Raw genomic sequence first — 24748 nt, forward strand, 5'->3', positions numbered from 1 at the left:
AAAAATGGCATTACAGCTGTATTTATTAGTGTACATGTATATGTACGATAAATAAAATGTAATATATATTATTATTACAATATATATGCAATAATAATAATAATAAATATTATTAGAGCTCAGATATGCTCAGGAAATGAACAGTTAAATATTGATACAACCACAAAGGCTTCTTTAATATACAATACATACTGACATATGTATATAATAAAATGTCCAATTAATTTATAAAGTTTAGTAGTAAATTAATAAATAAATAATAAAATAATGCTGACAAGTATATAGACGTAAAAATGTGAAAAGGTTTTGCACTAATTGAAATGAACTAGTTCAATTAATTAAATATGACTTTGTATGACTCTCAAGCAAAGACAAATACAAGCATATTTAAATGATTTAAATGTTGCCTTTGGTGGTGTAACACAACATATTGTTGTAACCTATACAAAACAGAAAATGTCAAAGGTCAAGTCTTCCATAACCCTTCCACAATTATCCAGAAATGTTCCCAAATCTATTTCGTTTTTTCCAATAAGAGTCATGAATCTGTTAATGTCTCAGTCGCTTTGAAGGCAGGAGACTCACCTGGTAGATGAATGAATTGTAAAAGTGGTCCACACTTGCTAAGTGTCTCTATCACTTTCTGCTCATCCCTCTCTCCTCTCTCTGTTCTCTTGCTTTGTTAATGTTGGACTGTGTTCGAGAGAGAGAGAGAGAGAGCATGGGAGGAGAGGAAAGCGAGAGAAAGATGGAGAGAGTTAGACAGGGCGAAAGAGAGGAGGCGAGGGAGGGGTAGTGGGCTACAGAGAAATGCATCTGCAGGCACTCTGGTCCTTGAAGCAATGAGGGAGAGAGGGAAAGAGAGAGAGAGGGATGACACACAGAGTCAGTGTCAGTGTCAGGTCTGGACTTAATGCCAGGAAAAGGGGTGATGAAGTGAGAGAGAGAGAGAGGTGGAGGCAAAAAGACTGAAAAAGAGGAGACGTAAAGCTATTACTAAAGTATCACAAAGGCAATTTGCTTTTTGTAGATAACGACTTCCAAAAATGGCTAACCTAAGAGCCGTGAGACAGCTTCAGATCATGCACCTGCTCTGATGGCCAGCGGTCAGTGATAGTTTAACCCCCTGCACTGCTGTGATCAACACAAATGTATGAGAAGTCATTTCAAAGTTAACTTAATTCAAACGTGTTCCTATGAAATCATCAAAACGTAGCATGCTGATATAAATGAAGCATTAACCCTTTGATTTATCATAAAATATTCAAATGCATCTCAGACACGCGACTAACAACTTTGTTCTGTTTGATCCCAGTTATGCAAATTTTTAAGCTACTTCACATCAAAGAGTGATTAAAAAATGTGTTGCAGTTTCCACAAAAATATCAACATTGATAATATAAAGAAATGTTTCTTTAGAAAACAGTTATTTTAAATTGTAATATATATTTTCCTATTTCAGTGTTATTTAAGAAGTCATTTATTCCTGTGATGTCAAAGCGTTTTTTTTTTTTCAATATTGCAGTTTTACTATATTTTAAATCAAATAAACACAGCCTTGGTGAGCATAAGTACTAAACTATACTTTTAGTATATTTTTAAAGCTTTTAAAATGTCATTGGGGCCTAATAGTCCCCAAAAAGAACATGAGGGTTAAAAGAAAGCAGTTTAAATAATATAAAACACATTCACACACAAACATATAGACAATATAAGCTGTTGTGCTGACAAAACAATTTCAATGAACAGACCATTATATTCTTCAATTTTAAAACAAGACACTGCCATCCTCATGAGCAGAGAAATTTAACACGTTACTCTGTTCTCTGCACGTTCCATGCTCGCTAATACGATTACATGCAAACATGAGGAGACGCTCTCAGATTTGCGCCTCTCTTCTACACACACACACATCAGAGTATATACAGCATGTTTACCCTCCACTGCACTTTGTGACAATCCCAATGCTATATTTGCATATTTTATTGGATTAACTTTAAAAACCAAAGACCATGTGACATGTTAAAATAAGAGAGAAAAACAGAGAGAGAGACTTGGAGGTCTAATACAGGAGACTCAGCCAACACTACTTACAAGCATGACAATTTTAATTCTAGTTAATATGAAAGGTTCAACTTATGTAAATAAATACGAGGACTCTTTATGCTCACTTTTGAAGTAAGAAGAATGATCAAAGGGGTTTTTATCCTTTTGGGTATTAGACCTTGAATCAGAGAATCATGAGCTATTTTATTGTGTACTGATATGTTTCTTTTTTCATGCATTCTCTCTAAGGTAAATGGTTCTCAACCAGAGGGCCGGGACCCACTAGGGGGCATCAGCAAACTTTCAAGGTGGCCCCAATGACTTAATCTTAATTTAAAATGCTAAGGAAAAACCCACTAAAACATGTTTATTTTCATTACAACAGACCGTTTCAGGGCCTTTGAAAACAAAAGCGGGTCTTGAAGACAAAAAAGCTGAGAACAACTGGATATTTTTTCTGCTATAAATCGGGTATAAATATTATGCAAAGGCTTTGAATGAGAAAGTATTATGTCAATACATTTTATTGACTTTTATTGAATTTTATTACAGAGATTACTTATGGGGTCAGAGTAGATCTACACAAATATTAAAACGATATTCATCTAAAAATGCAAATTTTGTCATTGGTTATTTACTCTTACATCTTTCCAGATCTGTATGACTTTCTTTCTTCTGTGGAACGCAAAGTTTAGCAGAATATTCACACTGCTCTTTTCTATGAAATGAAAGTGAAAGGTGTCTAAATGAGCTGCCAAGCTTCCAAAATGATATTGGTCTGATCAAAGCTATTGTATTACTTCAGAAGACTTGGAACATAGTGCAGGAGTCATGTGGACTACTGTTATGTTACTTTTATGGTACTTTTTGGTGATTTAACAGCCCCTAGTCACCATTCACACCAGTCGTTGTATGGAAAAGAGCAGCTTGAGCATTCTGCTAAACATCTCCTTTGTGTTTCAAACATCACTCAGGTCGGGAACGACACAAGGGTGAGTAAATGACAGAATGTTAATTTTTGAGCGGTCCATCTCTTTAATGCGACAAGCACCATCAGGTCAATGGACACTGTCACGGCACTAACAAATCACAAGGGGTTTCGTGCGGTACACGCATGATAGCGAAGGAACTGAAACAGAAAGAGAGAAATAGGAAGACATAACGAGGCCATGGATGTATCCTTGTAGAAAAAAACAAGGAAGGGGGACACGGAGGGCACGAGAAAGAGAGACAGAGGAGGCGGAGGAGAAGGAGGGTGCCAGCTTTATTTATTTCCGGTTGACAAAACCCTTCGCTCTCTTCCTCTCTCATCCTCCCCCCATACCTACGTCTCCCTCTTTGTCACTCGTTCAGAGGATGCACGGAAAAAGACAATGACATGGAAAACAGACAGAGGATTTAAACAGAAACACAATGGAAGATGAAGAGCATCTTTCTCCGTGTGGGCTACTTTTTGAAATAGTTACAAAAGTGAAGCAAATGAGTACGGATCCTAATAAAACATTAATATTTATTGTAAGAGTGTTGCACACATGTGACGTTGAGTGCGTGTTTATTATGTGTGCTGGTGTGTGAGCGTACGCTCCTTCAGGGCACATTTTTTCAGTGTCTTGTTAGTTCATCCCTGTCACCCTCTCTCTCTCTGCTGGGGGGGAGGGGGAAGAGAGGTCACCATAGCAACAATGCCGGGACAAATTAACATCAAGCGCTTAAAAAAGTGTGTGTACATGTATGAGAGTGCATGTATATGTGGTAAAGGAGCAAGTGTTGTACTCGATACCCCGTGTGTGACGCCAAAATCCGGCATTGATGTTAATGCATCAATTACAAATAATTCATTAGGCCCACAGTCTCTCCATCACTCTGTGTCATCCGTTTGGTTTCCGAGCACTTGTCTTCTTCCTTATTTTGTCGTCTCTGCCCTCCCATCTCCTTTCCCATCTCTCTCTCTCTGTGTGTTGTTGTGTGCCCCCAGGCTACAGAGTGCCACGTCCTCCCTCTCCCCTCCTCTCTCTCTGGCCCTGTCACCTTCAATTGCTCCATGGTACTAGACACACAGCCACAGGCAAAGAGAGAGAAGAGAGGGGACACACATACACACACACAGAGAGAAAAAGGGGTGAGGACCGAGGGACGAAGCGCTGTGTATGTCTGGAGAGAGACAAAGAGGTAAAGAAAGAGGGCAGGTGTGAAAAGTTGTGCGAAAAGATGTGAGGGAGGATGAGGGAATGAGAAACAACGAAATCGGGAGGTGACAAAGTTGAAGGAGGTACAAGTAGACACAACTAACTGGCCTTGGTCCTAGCATCCATAGGTGCAAGTATTTCGTTGTCTCATAAGCAGGCTAACATGGAATTTCGATGCAAGAAATTTGAGCTCCCTTATATGCATACATTACTATTTAAATGTTTGGGGTCAGTTTTTTTAAATGTTTTTTTTGCAATAATTTGATCAAAAAAGGGAAAAATGTATAAGCAAGAATTTTGGGAAGCAGTTTAACAATTTAAAATAAATGTTTTCTATTTAATATTCTTTAAAATGTAATTTATTCCTTTGACAAAAAGATGAATTGTCAGCCGCCATAACTCCAGTCAGTGTCACATGATCCATTGTGCTACTTTATATTTTTTTTTATGGAAACAGTGATACATTTTTTTCAGAATTCATTAATAAACAATGTTCAAAAGATCAGCATTTATTTTAAATATAAAAATAAAAATATTTATGGACACTTTTGATACATTTATTGTATTCTTGCTGGATAAAAGTGTTTTTTGTCTTTTCCCCCCAGAAAAAAATAAATAAATTCTTATTGACCCCAAACAGTACAAACGTTTATGCTGCCCCTTGTGTGTTTATTACCTATTTTTTTATTAATTTGATTATGCTCAATTTCACACATTTTACCATGTACATTCTGCAGAACTGACACAAATTTCCCCTAAAAACAGCAGAGGATGGATGTAAAAATCTGCAGTTTGTCTAGGCCTGCTCATAAACCAAGTTAGTACTTCTTAGACCTATAGCTCTACTGGCAGCCTGGTGATAGCAAAACAATGGTTAGGCTCGATTTGCAGGGAATGTATAAACTGATAACATATACTTTGAGTGTATGACACTTTATAGGAAACCATCTGTCAAATGCACAAGTATGATGTAAATTTGAACGGGATTTCAACTTGATAACATAAACTGCAGTATATAAAACATGAATCGAATTTAAAACATTTTGATTTGTGTTCACACTGCTGCTCTATATTTTAGCCAGTTATCTTTAGTTGCAATATTTTATTACATTTTTCAACATGTTCTCGCTGATATAGCCTACCTGTCAAACTGACCACAAACAAATTGCTAGTTTAGTGTTTAATTTAACGAAATTTATTTCCATTAATTTTACAGTCCAAACGCAATTAACACAACGTTTCTGTCAAATATTAGCTATTCTCAAAACTTTTTCCCAGTTGCCAAAAAAACGCGCCTGCCTCTCTGAATGCGCGTTCGCGTGTCAACGTGGCGTTCCGCAGCCAGTAGAGTTTAGAATTCTCCTAGGCCCCGCCCAATCTCGTGCTATAATTGGCTCTTTTTCCTGTCAGTAAAAACTTTTTGAGGACACGTAACGTGGCTGCTCCACCCCCTTTTACGTGCACTTTAAAGAAGAACAGTGCCAACGCGTACTCCTCAACTCAGGATAAACGGGTGTACTCAAGCAGAAATCACTGCAGACTTGGTAAGTCATTTATACAGTTTTACATAAAAAAATGGTTAAATTTTTTCACTTAAATTGCACTGTTTTTGTACAGCTCGTTCAATAATCATTATATGCTGTAAATCACTGCATAAAACAAAACATTGTTTTTAGATTTTATATGTTTGTTCTTGTTTTTTATCATTATGATTTAATATAAAATAGTTTATGCTTACTAAGAAAGTTGAAAACAAATGTCTATGCTGTATCATTTCATTTAAACTTGAATGAGACCATTGATAATAAATGTACATTTTCATTGCTGAGCACAATGACTTTGAGTGTTCATAATCCTTTTTTTTTTCTAGGGCAGAAAGAATTTATAAAATCTTTTTCTGTCTCTTTTACACACATTCCTTAGGGAGAATATGCAGCTGCTCTTTTTAGGGACACTTGCCCTGTTTGTTGGGGTCACAGTTGCTGTGCCTGCACAGGAGAAACGTGTACATCATAAGCCTGACCTCAGTGACCATGCTCATGATGATGCCCATGGATACCAGTATGACCACGAGGCCTTCCTGGGCAAAGAGGAAGCCAAGACCTTTGACCAGCTAAGCCCTGAAGAGAGCAAAGAGAGACTAGGGTAAAAATAAATATGCGAGAATGGGACAGTAATTAGGAGATTAATAATATTATCATGTCTTACTTTGTATATTGTCCGTGCAGAAAGATCGTGGATAGGATTGACACCGATAAGGATGGCTTCATCAGTCATGCTGAGCTACACCATTGGATCAAGCACAGGCAGAGGAGATACATCGAGGAGAATGTGGACAAGCACTGGAAAGAGTACGACCAGAACAAGGATGGGAAGATTGGCTGGATCGAGTACAAAAATACCACCTACGGATATTACATAGGTAATTAAACAAGCCTTTGAATTTGGGCATGGCTACTAATTATGTGGCTTTTAGTGAGAAACAGCTGTTTATGAGTTACGTATTTACTGTTCACAATAATGCAACATCTTCGCAAAAAGAAAGTATTGTATTTTGGTTTAATTAGAATTTAAATTAAATAGACAAAAATGTTTAGTGTTTAGAAGTTAAACTCCAGTACATACTGCAGAACTAAAGAATAGTGATTGTTGATGTACTTTGTTACTTTATTCCAGATACGGAGTTTGATGATGTGGATGATAAGGCGAGTTACAAAGCCATGCTCACTAGAGATGAAAGACGGTTCAAGTCCGCAGACCGGGACGGGGACGGTATTGCTACCAGAGAAGAGTTCACTGCCTTCCTCCATCCAGAGGAGTTTGACCACATGAGGGGCATTGTGATACAGGTACACGGAGTAAAGCAGAAAGCATATTTTACAGAAAAATATGTTTAATACATGTTGAGGAAGATTCACATGGAGAAAAAATTCTCTCTTGTTCACATGTGAGAGGTTTATCTTGTGTGATCTGACAATGACAAAGGATTTGAGGAAGAGGGTTTCTAGATGATTCTGCAGGATGCATCTTTATGTTAAGGAAATACTCATAAAAATTGGCCAAGTGACAGAAGAATTACTATGAAGATTATTTATTTTGCTATCTATTGTTAGTGTTTAACATCTGTCAGACCAGAACAGATCACTGCAAACTTTGATCCTTTATTGTTACAGGAAACAATTGAAGACATTGACAAGAATGGTGATGGCAAGATTGATCTGCAGGAATACATTGGTAAATGTCTACTCTATTCACCTGGGAAAGATGAAAGCCTACATTAGAACTGATATTTTGTGGCCAAATGAATTGAAACTGTGCATGTGTTCCTGTTGACCCTAGGGGACATGTTCACTCCTGAAAATGGAGAGAATGAACCAGATTGGGTCACAACAGAAAAGAAACACTTTTCAGAGCTCAGAGACATGAACAAGGTATGTGGTTGTGGGAAGGAAATCTATCAGCATCACCTGAGTGTTTTTCCTGGCTATTCTTTCATGGTTCATGATTTGTTTGGTTTTGTTAGGACGGTTTCCTTGATGCCAGTGAAGTCTCTCATTGGATTCTCCCTGGAGAGGTTGACCATGCTGATAATGAGGCCCGGCATCTCATTCATGAAACCGATGAAGACAACGTAAGTGACTTTCACTGGGTCTTCAACGTGGGTGGTGTCATTAATTGACAATAATGCATAAATGGCTATAATAACAGTCAAAAATCAGTTTTAAATTAATCTTTACCTCTGTCTTTCTTTTAATTTACTGCCAATGAATTGCAATGGACTTCCAACTGCTTCATGTAATTGACTAACCAGGATGACAAAATCACAAAGAAGGAGATTCTGGCAAACTGGAACATGTTTGTCGGGAGCCAAGCGACTAATTACGGAGAAGATCTCACCAAAAGACATGATGAACTTTAATGCTGGCAAATCTGGGTACACGGGAGGGCAATATATTTGGGGTGTATGCGAGAAGATAGGAAACTGAATATGAAAATAAAAGCTAATTTTCATCATGTGTTTGGTAGGAACATTTCCAGGGTCAAAAGTCAGGGGTTAGACTTCAATGAAGATAGGTATTTTAGTGAGACAGATAAAAGTTTTATTTATTGTCAAACACATTTCATCCTTTGAAACTAAATCGTAAGGAACACTCACATTCCTTAAGAACAGACACTCCAGCTTGCTAATTGTGAGGAAATGTACTGATATCTTCCACTTGAGAGATGCGCAGGAATTCAGCACTGAATACAGGGACAGTTGCATCAATATTCAAAATATTAAATACCATGTTTTGACTGTTACAAAGAAAAATTTCAGAGTTCTGAATTTTAGAGGTCTGTGATTTCACATTCAACATATCACCAACATGAAAACAGGCATAGCTGAGGAGAAATGAAGCCAGAGGGAGGGAAAGAGGAGAAGGGACTCAATAGATGGGAGGAGACAAAAGTGATTGACACTGTATTGGTGGGACATTTTTATCTCTGTGAATTCTAAATAAAGCCATGTTGGTTTTTTTAATTGTGGACTGGGGTTTAATTTCAGTGTTCTCACAAAGACATTAGGCTGCATTCTGGTAACAGCTAAATAATTTGTCCTTTGCATTTTTCAAAATGTATCTGTGTCCTTAATGTCATTTCCAGGATGGCCGTCTCTCTATCAGTGAGATCATGGATAAAATGGATTTCATTAAAGTCAGCACTATAACTGACTTTGGGACCCTGACAGAAGATCATGATGAACTTTAACCTCATTATTACCACAAAAAGCCTGAATGTCTCTTAAAACTATTAAAAGACGACAAATTTGATTTTTGAAGTGTGTAAAATGAATGATTTATTTAAAAAAAAAAAAAAAGCACATCTACTTTATATTGTGTACACATGACATTAAAGTATCTTTGGGGGCAAGAGAAAAAAAAATAACTTCAACATCCACTCCAATTACCCTTCACCAAACAACTGACAACAAAAGCACTACAAAAAAAGTCCAGCAAAATGAATGACAATATTTACAGGGTCAAAGCGTTGTCCAATCCTCGTTTATGCTTGCATAACGGGTCTGGCCTCTTTAGCTTTGAGGTCCACTCCTGAGCCTGCAAAGCCAGTCCCACCCTGCCGAAGAGCAAAGACAGACATCATTCATTGACTGTAAAAAATTGACACTCTTTATAGCATTATGTCTCTCATACACACCCTCTGAAGGGGTATGATGTCCTTTTCTTTCAGTTTGTCTCCAGTCACTGGATCAGTCATGTCTTTCCGTATGAGCTTCTCCACACACTCCATAGTGACTACGACTCCACTTGAGGGAAAGACAGGAAACAAAAAGTGAGAGAAACTAAAAGTGAGGCCAAGGCCTAAATGTATGAAAATGTATGAAGTCAGATCAATTCTTGCTGAACAAACAGTTTAAAAGTCAAACTCACGAGTGTCTAAGAACTGCACAAGGCACAGAGTTCCCAAGTGTGTCTTTGGTTACGGCACACACGTATCTGTCCTGAGGACCACATAAAACAATTTCTGAACGGTTGATAAATACCTTAAAGATACTGCTTGTAAAGACGTGCAGTAATTTAAAAGGTTTGGGTCAGTTTTTTTTTCTTAAGATACAATACATATATATTTAACATTTAAAAATACTGAATGAATTATCCTTAATTTATTTTTTTAAATCAGTACTGTTATTAAGCAAAGATGCATTCAGTTCATCAAAAGTGGCAGTACATATGTTACGAAAAAATTCAAATAAATCGTGCTCTCTTTTGAATTTATTAATCAAAGAATCCTTAAAAAATAAACAAATAAAATCACAACTCTTAAGCAGCACAACATTTATCAACATTGATAATAATGAGAAATGTTTCTTCGGAATAGGGATGTAACGATTCACTCAACTCGCAATGCGATACAATTCATGATACTGGTTTCATGATCCAATTTTTTATGATTGTTTTAACAACACGAGATTAAAGACAAATTGTAAATGAATAAGTGTCCTTTTATTATTTCTCAGACAAAATGAAGCACCTGACATCGGAATATCTTTTGTCAAATAAACAATAATAAATTATTTTCCAAATAAAAAACAAATATAAATAAATCCCAAACAAATAATTAATATAAACAAACTAAGGCTCTGCCTAGCTTGGATTTATAAATTTAAGAAAATGTTCACATTTTCTAGCAGAAAATGCACCTTGTACAGAAAAAGCATCTGAAACAAAAACACAATACTTTGGCTTTGTGAAATGAAATTATGCAACAAAACTACATAAAAGCAGATGGGCTGAATGAGAACGCAAATTCTCTCTCTGGCAGCAGGTGGCGCTTATGGAACAGCTGTAATACAGCATTTCCTTGGTTACCGAAGTAAACAAAGCAGCACTGCATTTATAAACACTACTTCAATATGCTTTATACTGAGGCAAGATGCAAAGAAAATACCATCTAAACGTTTCTGAAGACAGTCAGTTTTCCTCAGAAGTACATTTATAAACCCTCACCAGCAATTGTCTCATGATTTGTTTAACATCTGAACAGAGTATGTGAGCGGAGCGCGGAGTGGAGCGGTGTAATTTTGAATGGAGGGAGGATGGAGGAGCGGATTTTTTTAAAGATTGGAGCGTTGTGGTTTTCACTCCGGTCCTCCATCACGAGAGAAATTCATGCCAATGATCCGTAATTTAACTGTATATTTAGCTAGAATTCGCATGTTAAACATATTTAGCTAGCTTGATAGAGAAGGATCACTCAAATCAGAAATAATGTGAAGGCTATGATGACGGCAATGGACATGAGCGGGAAATTACAGCTAGTTCAAGGAATTTATTTGTTCCTTCTAGATATTGAATATTTTCAGGTGAAAGCATGATTTAAACAGGTACAACACTTATTCACACACAATCACTCTCTCAATAATGCATTCAAACAAATATGTGACCCTGGACCACAAAAGCAGTCATAAGTGAGATACAACTATTTGAATATCTGGAATCTGAGGGTGCAAAGAAATCTAAATACTGTGAAAATCGCGTTTAAAGTTGTTCAAATTAAGTTCTTAGCAATGCATATTACTAATCAAAAGTTACGTTTTAATATATTTATAGTAGGAAACTTACGAAATATCTTCATGGAACATGATCTTAATATCCTAATGATTTTTGGCATAAAAAAAAAAAAAGATTTTGACCCATACAATGTATTTTTGGCTATTGCTACAAATATACCCCAGCGACTTAAGACTGGTTTTGTGGTCCAGGATCACATATAATCTTTCAGTGCTACTACATCTGTATCCGACTTCGAATGAGCAGAAATCTGTAAGAAATGCGGCGATCCGTAGGTAAAATAACTGACGAAAACATACTGTTATTTTCATCAAAAACAAAATTTGCACTGCAAAAAGCAGAAATTATACCTTTTAATGCTGACAACCATGTTATTAGCTCGGCATGTGGTAGGAAACACGTTTGCACACTATGTTCCAATAAGCCACTTTGAAATGCTCCTGTAATTTTATTTTTTTCTTTTAATATACATTATGAACAGAACTGTGATATTTTAAACATACTGAAATACTTTAGCTGCGGAACGAAGGCGGAGCGGTGTTTCTGATATCAGTGAACCCGGAGTGGAGCAGGAACGGAGTGATTATTAAATGCTCGGAGCACGGAGGGGAAATTGTTGCCGCTCCGCTCTGCTCACATACTCAGCATCTGAAACATGAATCGTCACGTTACGATTTCCGACAGACTCTTACATTCCTACTTGAGAATGATTTCTGAAGGATCATGTGACTGAAGACTGGAGTAAAAAAATTCTGAAAATGTAGCTATGAGGAATAAATTAGATTTTAATATGTTAAAATCATAACAGAAAACATAAAAATTCATTTTATATCAATTATTTCAGTTTTCCTTTCTTATTACTGTCTTACCAAGCCCAAACTTTTGAAAGGTATTGTATACAGTATTAAATGAAAAGAGAGATGCAGCTCATAATAAATAAATACATACGTAAATATATACATACATAAAGGAAAAGCTCAAAAATGAAGGCTTCTTACTTGGCGTGTGAGGAGGGCCACTCTATCCAGACTGGGGTCCAGTGGAGTGAAGCGCACTGAAATCAAATCACTCATCTTCAAAGGACTTCCTGACATGGGGCACAACACTGTCTTTGACTGAAAAAGCAGGAGAGAAGGAAAAACAGTTAATGATAATAGATGATGTCAAAAGAGTTAATATATTTGTGAGGTGTATTTCTTAAATTGAGTGCCCCATACAGGATGAGGTACTTTAAGAGGACAATCATGACACAAGAAGCTACTGAACAAACAGTGGAGAACTGCCTGAGCCAGGAGGAGAGATAGACAAACAAACCAATCAAGGGCATCATGACCGACCAAAAGAACACTTGGCATGCAAACTGATTTCAGGGGAAGCACAATCTCTTGTGTAATGCTCTTCCACGAAGGACATCGGACTACTGAAGACCCAAGGTTAGGGACACGTGGCTGGCAAATAGGGGAAAGTGACAGACCTAGAGACCTACGGGTTTTTTAAGCAAGGTGGGCTTGGCCTCTGGTGTCAGGCTGGGGATCCAGAAGCTGGGCAGAGCTGAAGAGGAACTGGATGCTCCTGTGTCAGAACTGGAGGAGCTGCTTGAGCCCTTCTGGCTTCCTTCGTTCTTAGATTTCTCTACAGAAACATGAGGTATACACACATGATCGAGCAGGAATCTCATTGTGTTGTACTTAAATTTAAACCGCCTTGTCTGGCTTTCATACCTGAGGTAAAGGGGTTGATTGGCTTGGAGACAATATTGTTCTCTCTCTGTTTGAACTTCTCAGCTCTCTCTCGCTCCTCAGACTTGGACTCCAGCCGGCCTTCACTCTTTAGCGCCTGTTTCTGCTTCTCATAAGCCTGAGTTTAAAAATATGTGTTTGTGTTAGACAAACAGTGAAGGGCATTCACATTTAGAGCAAAATATATTTGTAAAAAGTGCTCAAACCTTCATTTTCTTGGCAATTTCTGTTTTCTGGTGAAGGATGTATTGCAGGATGGCTTCTTTTTCATATAAGTATCCATCTTCACTGCAGTAAGCGAATATAAACAAACACACATTAATAAGTTAAATAACCTCATGCAGACAATTTCAGCATTAAATCATTTCTCTGAGTGCAAATGTGGCTCGTACGTTACGACGGGGTCCCTGCAGGGCTGTAAGGACAGACAGCAGCAGTCAAAATCTTTGACCGCATCCTTCCCCAAACGCACACTTTGTGTCCCATAACCAGAAGCGGCTGGAAATATGAAGTGAGATGCACAATTTGATATTGTAATTACATTTCAATCATTTCACGACACACAAATACGTTACATAGGACCAGCAGGCGTACACTACCGGTGTCTTTCTTCTTCTCGTGATATGTGTAAACGGCTCCTGCGGTGCAGTTTTTCCCGTGTCGAGTCATGCTTGTCCTTTACAGAACAAAATTAATTGTTTTTATGGTATTGGTGAACAGATTTTGCACACAGTTTCACATAACTACACGTTGGCCTATGTTAGATAACGTTAGTTGCTTAACGTTAGTCAACTAGCGAGGAAATACATAACAGACATCACATATTAAAACAATATGCCGGAAGCTACACATAAATCAAACGTAATTTGTTCTATCGTATATTAATAGCAGGTTTGCACGTGCGGGAATAAGCCATAGGCACAGAAGTTGCTGTTTACCTTTACCTCTTATGATCCTGAGCCGGAAAGGATCTTTTGCTCGACTTCCTGGTTTCAGAATAAAAGTTCTCTGAGAACGCTGGTGTCATGCGCGCGCCCCCTGTCAGATAAGTATAATAATAATATATATAATAATAATAATAATGCACATAAGCTGCACAGTCACAGCTTCTACTAAAAATATTACATTGTAGAAAGCAATTTTTTATTATATTATAGCAGGGGTTACCAAACTGCAGCGTTTAGCTCCTACTTGCCTCAACACATGCCCTCCAGGACCGAATCTGGTGACCCCTGTATTACAGTATTCAAAGAATACATGTTAAAGCCAATATATGCCAAGGACAACGACTAAAGACCTGTTCATGTCAAAGACAATAACTATATAACTATAACTAAAAAATTAATAATCATTCTAATTTTAATATAAAAGTTGATAAAGACACAGAACAGTGATGTCTTTGAAATCTTTTTAAGAATGACTTTTTTTTCTTCCTGTTGATGAACGATAAATATATTGTCAGCCAATCAGAATCCACCCAGCTTTAAAGAGAGCAGACATTTAAGCAGCAGACAACGTAACTTCAGGTGTGTGGACGATAATATAGCTGTAGTTGACCTAAGTCTAAGATAGATTTCTATGGACTAATTAGCTAATATATGAAGGCTTTTTTGCATTCATCCTCCCTGCTTTTTTTGTTTTCCCTGCTCAATTGTTTTATCAAAGGGATGCTTAATAATTAAGTTATTCCTCCAAGGCCACTTTACTACACATGATTGCTAATTGTCTAAAGTTGTAGGATAGAGAATGGCAATAAGCTGCTCGCATTTGTGTGAAAATAGCAAAAGGAGACCCGATGTTGACATGGACATTGGTCAAACAAACAAACATTATTGAGTGAGTATTGACTGATCATGATACAGGCAGAGAGCCTAATAATAGATGATGTATTATAAATATTTAATGTGCTAGTTATGTTCTTATTAGCATACTTTTACTATTGGACATCAAATATCTAAAGGCCGCTCCTGCTATTTCTGAAATTTTCCCTTTGTTTTCTGCTGAAAAAAGAAAATTGTATGACTTTGAAACAACATGATGGTGAGTAAACGATGACACAGTTTTGTTTTTTGGATGAACATCCCTTTAAGGCCATATTTCATATCACAAATCATGTTTGGAAATCATGTTTCGTCAGCGGAAAAATTGACAGCAAATTGAAAAACATTACAACCTATTCAACAGAGACAGTAAGGACATCCCTCACAATACTTTGTAATCACTGATATAATGTATGTTTTGAAAGTATTATTACTTACACACATAAATAAAACGTTCCCTCATTTTATTCCATAAGTAGTCTCAAAACAACACAGTTAGGTTTGCAATTACAATTCATATCATAACTTATGTTAATAACAAGACTGTTTAAAAGGGAAATGTTGTTCAATTAAATACATTTAATTTAAGGTAGCCTAATGAAATTATTTTAAGTTCCATGTATATGTATTTATTGACCAGACTGTAGCGTGTGATTTAATAGCATTAAAAAGAGAAAAACAACTTAAAGGCAATGAACATAACGCTACAATGTAAATCCGGAAATCTGTGAAATGCAACACCAATTGCACGTTCCTCTTTTGGCCACATGCTGGTGACGAATGGGTTTAGTTGTCGTCGTCATCGTCGTCGTCATCATTAAAGACGTCTGCGACAGTCCTGAAAAAGAAGAGAAGAGGGGATATATCATTATATGACTATGCTCGTAACAACAGTTAATACTGCAGGTTTATTTGCAGAATAATATTATCTTACTTATAGAGGGATCCAGAAACAGAGTCAACAAAGCCACCTTTTAGAAACAAATAGTGTAAAATTAGTTAATCAAATAATCAGACTTTGAAATGATCCACAATCTAAACAACTAAAATAGCATGTATGAAACTGTTGTGGTGCATTTCTTACCTGGCTTGCATACGGTGTCACAAACAGGACACATGTAGCACTTTCCACAGTCCTGAACAGACAAAAGATAAAAGTTAAAGTGTTTTTAAGTAATTGTTTGTGTAAATATTTATATGTGGTTTTGTAGGGGAAAAGGAACACCCTATATACTTTAGCCATCTATAGCTTCAGACAGCCACGTAATTTGCATTTAAACACTTACTGTTACTAGCCTGGACCCCCACATGCTGTGACTAATGCAAGTCATTATGTCATTAATGCACAAACACAGCTGAAGGGCCTCTAGCTTCACTCAACAGCTACAGTAAGTGCAATTTATTAACACTCTACATCTTTCTGTAGTTTTTTTTTCTGAAAATCAAACTGAAGTTGTAAATCAAACTATCATTGCTTTCAAAGAATAAATGCATTATTATTGAGCATTGTAAACATTTTTTGTTAAGCAGATATGTGTTAATTTGGTGGAACTTTTCATGATTAGAGAATAAAAGTCTAAAAACAGTATTAAGTGAAAAAAGGGAGCAGATACAAAAATAGAATTAAATAAAAATAAATAATTATATTAATCACTCACTAAGCACTAGTTCGTTTTGGGCCATGTGTTGGATTGTAGGTATATAAAACTTATTTATCATAGATTTTATAGCTTGAGTTTGGAGAGAAGAATTTAGGACTTTCAAAAATTTCAAGAATGCTAATTTGTATGTATTGGGGGAAAGCATAAGATAACAGGATTGAATGCAGAATGACTTATTCTGGTAAATGAAATTAGTTTTTATATAGTTAGAAATTAGTTTTTTTATTTAGTTAGCTTTTTACAACTATGAATTGGCTATCAATTCAAAACATTGTCAAAATAACAATACTGTCAGGTAAATCAAATACTTTTTATTTATACTTGATTGTAAGCCTAGAAAATAAAGTACAATGTAATAATGGAATGTATGATACATTGCACTGGTCTTTTCTTAACTTCTGTGCTTTTTTGTATTGAGTTCTTTAGTAAACTACATTATTTAGGAAATGTGTGTTTGTGGTGGGTTTCTCACATCACAGAAGTCGCAGTGTTCAGAGTCATCTCCCTTTTTGCATGGGCACTTATCACAGCTGTCACAATGCTGAGGGAGAAATTAGAAATTACTGGATCAAGGCCAAATTCAAAGCAAGACTGGTTGAAGACTGGCTGAATGAAGGCGTAATTAGACTACAAATAATAGTGCACTTTATTAGACTAATAGAGCTCAGAGGATCCTACCTCACAGTGGGCACACAGTGAACAAATGGATCCTTCATGATAATCATCATCATCGTCATCATCTGAAAGATATATCGTCAGCTGTGGTTTTTTTATTATTATTGATATGTGTATGTAAAAAGTGTGGTGAGAATTGTGATGAGGAACAGAATGAATTAGTCTTACTCACGTGAACACCACTTTTTTTCTCTTTCTCACTTTCACACACATGCACATACACAACTCAACACGTTTGTGAGTATATATTTACTCACAAACGTGTTGTGTATGTTTAATTTTCATATATATATATGAAAATTAATACTTTTAACACATTCATATACACAAACACAAAAAGTGCAAAAAAACAAAGTATACACTTATTGTATATTTAAAAAAAAAACAAATAAAGGTTTATAAATGTTATATTAATATCATCACAATATGACAATATTCTTTTTATAATGCATTTAGGTTTCTTTGTTAATACAGTACACTTTTTGGGCTACAATTAATAAATTATCTCGGTTGATTGCATGTACAGTATGCTATCCAGATAAATAGCAATTGGCAATACTTGCCAAAAATGGACATTAATTTAAGCTTAAAACATTTTGAGACACACACTGTGTTCATTTAAAGGTAAAATAACAGAGGTAACAGAAATTACACTGTGCAACACAGGATCTTTTGATTTATTCGCTTCAGAGTGGTGTTAAGAGATGTGGTGCTTTGTACAACACACCATTGTGCTATTTAGAATGATGACACAGCAGATATTACAGAAAACAGAGAATGAAAAGACAAACACCAGGAAAAGAAAAGGAAAAAACCCCAAAAACAGTTACTACAGAAAAAGGATTCAGTCTAAACAGTTATATTTTGCATCTCCTGATAGTTGCTGTATTGCCTGTTCCCTTGTGATACTTCCTGTATGTATCAACATGAATATGTAAATTATGAATGAACATTCTCTCTCTTTTGCTACCTCTCCTCATCTGTGCTGCTGTCCCCCTAGTTTATCCTTTAAACACTTCATACATATTGTCCCTGACTGCTCACCGTATTTTTCCAGTTGTCTGTTTTACTAATTTATTTTAAATGAAAAAGAGAAAAAAAAAAACTAAAATGTACTGTTACAGCAATAGGACATGTTTAAGAATCAAACATTGAGAGGGGTGATTTCCCCCCTCCCCCTTTTTTGCAACTATTTAGAAAATGAGAATCCTTTCTGGTAAGGATAATGAAATAAATAGATATTAGCATAAATAGAGATAACATATGTAACTTTTATAAACCCATATAGATCATTTAAATATCACACAATGACTTTACAAGTAGACAGATCAGGGTGGTGTACATGTCACTTCTGTTATGGAGAATCTCTACAGAGAAAGAATGAGATCGGGGAGATGTAGGGAAAGAGAGAGAATCTGGAACCAAACTGTCCAATCAGTCTGCCTTCCTATACTCCCCACAACCATCCAACATCCTCCTGTCTCTCTCTCTCTCTCTCTCTTTCTCTATCGGTCTCTACTACTCCACGTGATCTCTCTCCATGGTATATTCCCCCACTACATCTGCCTGGCTCTCTTTCTTTCTCTGTAGTTTCACACGGTGACACAAATGCAGAAGATTCCAAATTCAAACAGGACAAATATAGGCATGAAGGAAAGGGTGGAACCCGCTCTTTCAAAACGAGACAAAAATCAAAGAACGATCTGATCTATTGGGCCAGAGTGAGGCCTGGGGCTCAGACTGCAGCGCTGGGTTTGTTTTTCTCTTTTCTCTCTTAAGTCCTCAGTTCATAAGCACTGTACTGTACTGCACGTCAGGACTTGAAGCAGTCCGCCTTCAGAGGGCCCACAGAACTCATAGCTCTATTTAGGCAGGGAAGAGAAGACAGAGAGAGTCAAAGACAGCCAGGGTGATGGACAGCTGGAGAGGGGAGGAGGTGGGGCTTGCGCTAAGCTCTGAGTGATCTGATTGGATAACATGACCGACTGATTGGACCACAACTACAGCAGGCCAAGAGCAACGTTTTGAGGCAGAGCTGAGGTGAAGAAAGTGGGAGTGGCCAAAAGGGCCCCCTTGCTCCTCCCCTCTCTTTCCCAATTTGGTGAAAATACTTATGGAGGGCCAAGAGAGGGGGCAGATGATTTGCTAAATTACAGGGAGATTAAACAGCACTTCGAGAGCAACTTTACGTACCTTCATGGTCATCATCATCATCGTCATCATCATCATCATCATCATCATCATCGTCGTCATCGTCATCATCGTCGTCATCATCATCGTCGTCATCATCGTCATCATCATCGTCATCGTCGTCATCATCGTCATCATCATCATCATCATCGTCGTCGTCGTCATCGTCATCGTCATCATCATCATCATCATCATCATCGTCATCGTCGTCGTCGTCATCATCGTCATCATCATCGTCGTCATCATCATCATCATCGTCATCATCATCGTCGTCGTCATCATCGTCATCATCATCATCATCATCGTCATCATCATCGTCATCATCATCGTCATCATCATCATCATCATCGTCGTCATCATCGTCATCGTCATCATCGTCGTCATCATCATCATCGTCATCATCATCATCATCGTCATCATCATCATCATCATCATCATCATCATCAGCCATCAGGCCTTCCTCGCGGATGAATGGCAGATCCTGGGCTTTGACAGAGGCTGAGGGTGCCAGCGGTGTCTGGAAGGAGCAAAGCAGGGCCAGCAAGAGCCCCAGCAGCAAGCTTCTCAGAGTAGCCATGTCTGATCAGAGCAGTAAATCCAAACAGAAGAACCACAGTGCAACGCTCCTGCACGTGCACCTTTCAAACCAAAACCCAACGTGGACACCACCTAGATCCTCTTCAACCACACACACTCACAAACACACTCACACGCGATAACACAGACACTCGGATGCACCCAGGCTATGGTGAGGTAGAACAGGTGACAAGTCAAGAGGTCCAAAGTATTCCACTAGTTTGCGCGCTTGTTCCCAATGACAGACGAACACAAGGATCCCTTTGCAAGCCGGTGCGTTCTGTAGATTTCTGAAAAATTGTCAAAAAATGTTCCCTCTGCGTTGAATTAGCACTTAAGGACTACGAAGAGCGTGTGGTGGGCAAGGCGGTGTCTGCAGCACGGACCTCACTAATGGTGCAGAGACAGACAGACAGACAAACTCGGGGGTAAAATGAGATGGGGGCGGGGGTCTAGGGCAAATGAGTGACAGGGCCAAGTGCTGGCAGCCATACCACCAACCACCCGCGTGTACTTTAGGATGGAGGTGAGAGAGAGAGAGAGGTCGGCGGCATATGCCATGATAACTTTAGAGACGGCAGCGGGACAGAGGAGGGGTTCCAAGAAGAGGATGACCATATATCGAGAGCAGAGGGTGGAGGAAAGGGGCCGGATGATAAGATCTATATCAAGACGATGAGCAAAGGGAAGGAAATGTTGAATAACACCAAATGAGATGATGGACTGATTAGCACAAACATCTGCAGAATTATGTCATTTTTTTCTCAAACTAAGTGTGTTCATGTAGATGATTGAACGTGCAAAATGATTATGATTTTATTGCATACATGCAGCATGAAATCATTTACAATGAGTTAATTCATTTGTGATCGTGACAGTCATAAATCCAGTTGTCAATGAAAGCATAAAAACCAAAAAGTCGATACATAGAAACTAACACACAAACACAAACACTGGATAATCAGATCTCCACTTTTATTTTTTGGAACAGTCATCTGTCAGTCTTGGCTGTGGCAGTAACAGTGCATTCTGACTCTTTCCCTCTCATGTGTCCCCAAAATAGTGCGCTGAGGGCAGGGTGGGGAGTGAGTCTCTCTATTTAAAACCTTGCTCTACCACAGTCAGGGTAATATGACCTTCCCTGGCACAGTGCACCACTGACTCCCTGTAGACCCACTCCAGCCCCAGCATACTACACTGCCCCCCCCCCCAATCTATCTATCTACAGTATCTATATTCTTTTCCTCCTCTAACTCAGTGTATTCCTCAATCCTTGTTAACTTGCTGCCCTTTTTTAGTAGTTGTTTTTAGTAGTTATCAACCAAATAGCTGCAAGTAGTTTATGAACACTTCAAGTAACTAGTGTTCATAAACTACAACCCGAATTCCGGAAATGTTGGGACACTTTTTTTTTTATTTGAATAAAATGAAAACTAAAAGACTTTCAAATCACATGAGCCAATATTTTATTCACAATAGAACATAACAAATGTTTAAAGGAGAAATTTTACACTTTTATCCACTAAATGAGCTCATTTTCAAATTTTTGCCTGCTACAGGTCTCAAAAAAGTTGGCAAGGGGGCAACAAAGGGCTGAAAAAGCAATAAATTTTGAAAAGATTCAGCTGGGAGAACATCTAATTAAGTTAGTTGACATCAGGTCTGTAACATGATTAGCTATAAAAGGGATGTCTTAGAGAGGCAGAGTGAGTCTCTCAGAAGTAAAGATGGACAGAGTCGCTCCAATCTGTGAAAGAGTGCGTAAAAAAGATTGTGGAATACTTTAAAAACAACGTTTCTCAATGTCAAATTGCAAAGAAAAATTGCAAAATTGCAAATCTCATCATCTACAGAGCATAAAATCATCAAAAGATTCAGAGAATCTGGAGAAATCTCTGTGCGTAAGGGACAAGGCCGAAGACCTTTGTTGGATGCCCGTGGTCTTCGGGCCCTCAGACGACACTGCATCACTCATCGGCATGATTCTGTCATTGACATTACTAAATGGGCTCAGGAGTACTTCCAGAAACCATTGTCGGTAAACACAATCCGCCGTGCCATCTGCAGATGCCAACTAAACTCTATCATGCGAAAAGGAAGCCATATGTGAACATGGTCCAGAAGTGCCATCGTGTCCTGAGGGCCAAGGCTCATTTAAAATGGACTGTTTCAAAGTGGAAAAGTGTTCTATGGTCAGACTAGATTTGACATTCTTGTTGGAAATAACGGACACTGTGTCTTCCGGGCTAAAGAGGAGGGAGACCTTCCAGCGTGCTATCCGCGTTCAGTTCAAAAGCCAGCATCTCTGATGGTATGGGGGTGCATAAGTGCATACGGTATGGGCAGCTTGCCTGTTTTGGAAGGCAATATGAATGCTGAAAGTATATAAAGGTTTTAGAGCAACATATGCTCCCCTCCAGATGACGTCTAGTTCAGCAGGGCAATGCAAAACCACATACTGCAGCTATTACAACAGCATGGCTTCGTAGTAGAAGAGTCTGGGTGCTGAACTGTCCTGCCTGCAGTCCAGATCTTTCACCTATAGAGAACATTTGGCTCATCATTAAACAAAAAATACATCAATGACAACCACGAACTCTTCAGCAGCTGGAAACCTATATCAGGCAAGAATGGGACCAAATTCCAAAACCAAAACTCATAACATCTATGTCCAGATGTCTTCAAACTGTTTTGAAAAGAAGCGGTGATGCTACACCATGGTAAACATGCCCCCTTCCCAACTATTTTGAGACCTGTAGCAGGCATCAATTTATGCATTCATTTTGTGTATAAAATTGTAACATTTCTCAGTTTAAACATATATTATATATTATCTATTTTCTATTGTGAATAAAATATTGTCTCATGTGATCTGAAATTCTTTTAGTTTTCACTTTAGTCAAATAAAAAAAAAAAACCTCCCAACATTTCCGGAATTCGGGTTATACTTGCAGCTATTTGGTTGATTGTGTGGCACCAGAGGAATGAAAAATAAATCATAGTTGAAATCTCTAATATCTAAAGGTTCAATTTGTTAACAACAGTTAATTCAGGCCACAGGATACTGTCATGCTATCATTAATAATCAGTACTTTTATGGCTTTTAATAACTTGGGTTTCTACAGATATTAATAAAATTTTACATCTTTATGAAAACTACTAAAAATAATAAAGTTGAATAAAAATAAATATAAATTATAATTATAATAATCCATATGAACATTGTTAGTCAAATTAACAATAAGCAATATTACTATTTATGAAAAAAACATTAGGTAGATTAGTACTCGCTGTAAAAAAAACAATGATTCAGTCTCTTAAACCACATTGTAAAACATTTCTCAAATGTTTCTCTTAGATATTAATGAGATGAAATGGTGGGCTAATGGAGTCTCCTGCTTTTCAGATGTTTATGTTTCGAGTTCCCAGTTATGTCACATATGAGTTTCATAATCTCAGCAATGTCAAGTCACCTTTATTTTTTTTTTTTATATAGCGCTTTTTACAATGCAAATTGTGTCAAAGCACTGCACAATATCAAAAAAGGAAAATAATGTGTCAATAAGTTTAAATAGTGTCTTGCAATCAGGTCGACGATATCGCTGGAAATGAAGCGTCCCCAACTAAGCAAGCCAGAGGCAACAGCGGCAAGGAACCAAAACTCCATCAGTGAAGAAAAAACCTTGGGAGAAACCAGGCTCAGTCGGGGGGCCAATTCTCCTCTGGCCAACAAACCAGCAGTTCAGTCCAAACTGCAGCAAGTCAGATTGAATGGGCTCAGCTGGTTCCAGTGGTCTTTTCCGATGGCTGTCTAAGTGGCGGGGTCCTCAATGGGGATCTGTCTCTGGCGTTCATCCAGGTGTCTGGCCTCTGCCTACGATCAGGGACACATACGTCATCTCCCGGCGCTGATCCTCCATCTCATGTGTTCATGTAATGGTTGGATCCAGACTGAAGTTCTGTAATTCCTAGCTACCACGGGATGTTAATCCCGTGGCAGAAACGAAGAGACAAGCAGAGACATGATTAGCGTAGCTGCTGTTCCATCTAAGCAAAAATAAATTGTTCAACCCAAGCTAAGCAATAATAATAATGTACGTCTGATCAGATATAACTGCAGTACAAGATTATAAGATGCATTATGTGAATGCTTGGCTAAAGAGATGTGGATGTGTCTTTAATCTAGATTTAAACAGAGAGAGTGTATCTGAACCCCGAATGTTATCAGGAAGGCTATTCCAGAGTTTGGGAGCGAAATGTGAAAAAGCTCTACCTCCTTTAGTGGACTTTGCTATCCTAGGTACTACCAAAAGTCCAGAGTTTTGCGACCTTAGAGAGCGGGTTGGATTGTAGCGTGGTAGAAGACGAGTTAGGTACGCAGGAGCTAAACCATTTAGGGCCTTATAGGCAAGTAATAATAATTTGTAAATGATACGGAACTTAATAGGTAGCCAGTGCAGAGACTGTAAAATTGGAGTAATATGATCATATTTTCTTGATCTGGTAAGAACTCTAGCCGCTGCATTTTGGATCTGTAGCTTGTTTATTGAAGATGCAGGACAACCATCTAGCAGTGCATTACAATAGTCCAGTCTAGAGGTCATGAATGCATGAACTAGCTTTTCTGCATCAGAAACAGGTAGCATGCTTCTAAGCTTAGCAATGTTCCTGAGATGGAAGAATGCTGTTTTTGTAACATGGGAAATATGATTTTCAAAGGACAAGTTGCTGTCTAAAATAACACCCAGATTTTTTACTTTAGAGGACGTAACAGTGCATCCGTCT

General features: G+C 37.8%; 3 protein-coding genes across 5 annotated transcripts; 1 reads left to right on the forward strand and 2 right to left on the reverse strand.

Moving 5' to 3' along the window:
- Positions 1 to 5680: 5680 nt before the first annotated feature.
- Positions 5681 to 9047, forward strand: LOC306868999 (reticulocalbin-1-like). 2 transcript variants are annotated; one of them, XM_079415521.1, is made up of 8 exons: positions 5681 to 5776; positions 6156 to 6377; positions 6461 to 6654; positions 6909 to 7081; positions 7406 to 7466; positions 7572 to 7663; positions 7756 to 7863; positions 8044 to 9047. In XM_079415521.1, the coding sequence occupies exons 2-8, from the start codon at positions 6163 to 6165 to the stop codon at positions 8149 to 8151; spliced, it is 951 nt and encodes a 316-aa protein (XP_079271647.1). In that variant the 5' UTR covers positions 5681 to 5776; positions 6156 to 6162; the 3' UTR covers positions 8152 to 9047. The 2 variants fall into 2 exon arrangements, with proteins under 2 accessions (XP_079271647.1, XP_079271648.1); XM_079415522.1 differs by having other exon boundaries at positions 5689 to 5776; positions 8877 to 9047.
- Position 9048: 1 nt separating this feature from the next.
- On the reverse strand, positions 9049 to 14073 carry LOC306868997 (nitric oxide synthase-interacting protein). Of its 2 annotated transcripts, none has more exons than XM_079415517.1 (10): positions 13986 to 14073; positions 13641 to 13717; positions 13434 to 13539; positions 13248 to 13329; positions 13024 to 13159; positions 12789 to 12934; positions 12301 to 12417; positions 9662 to 9732; positions 9429 to 9537; positions 9049 to 9347 (listed from the first exon to the last, which is right to left on the reverse strand). In XM_079415517.1, the coding sequence occupies exons 1-10, from the start codon at positions 14066 to 14068 to the stop codon at positions 9276 to 9278; spliced, it is 999 nt and encodes a 332-aa protein (XP_079271643.1). In that variant the 5' UTR covers positions 14069 to 14073; the 3' UTR covers positions 9049 to 9275. The 2 variants fall into 2 exon arrangements, with proteins under 2 accessions (XP_079271643.1, XP_079271644.1); XM_079415518.1 differs by having other exon boundaries at positions 13980 to 14051.
- Positions 14074 to 15112: 1039 nt separating this feature from the next.
- Positions 15113 to 20361, reverse strand: LOC306866300 (uncharacterized protein). The gene is made up of 6 exons (XM_079411395.1): positions 19391 to 20361; positions 17201 to 17262; positions 16995 to 17063; positions 15946 to 15997; positions 15796 to 15832; positions 15113 to 15699 (listed from the first exon to the last, which is right to left on the reverse strand). The coding sequence occupies exons 1-6, from the start codon at positions 19962 to 19964 to the stop codon at positions 15648 to 15650; spliced, it is 846 nt and encodes a 281-aa protein (XP_079267521.1). The 5' UTR covers positions 19965 to 20361; the 3' UTR covers positions 15113 to 15647.
- Positions 20362 to 24748: the final 4387 nt, after the last annotated feature.

The sequence above is a fragment of the Barbus barbus genome (assembly GCF_936440315.1).
Source record: "Barbus barbus genome assembly, chromosome: 4".
Classification (NCBI taxonomy): Eukaryota; Metazoa; Chordata; class Actinopteri; order Cypriniformes; family Cyprinidae; genus Barbus; species Barbus barbus.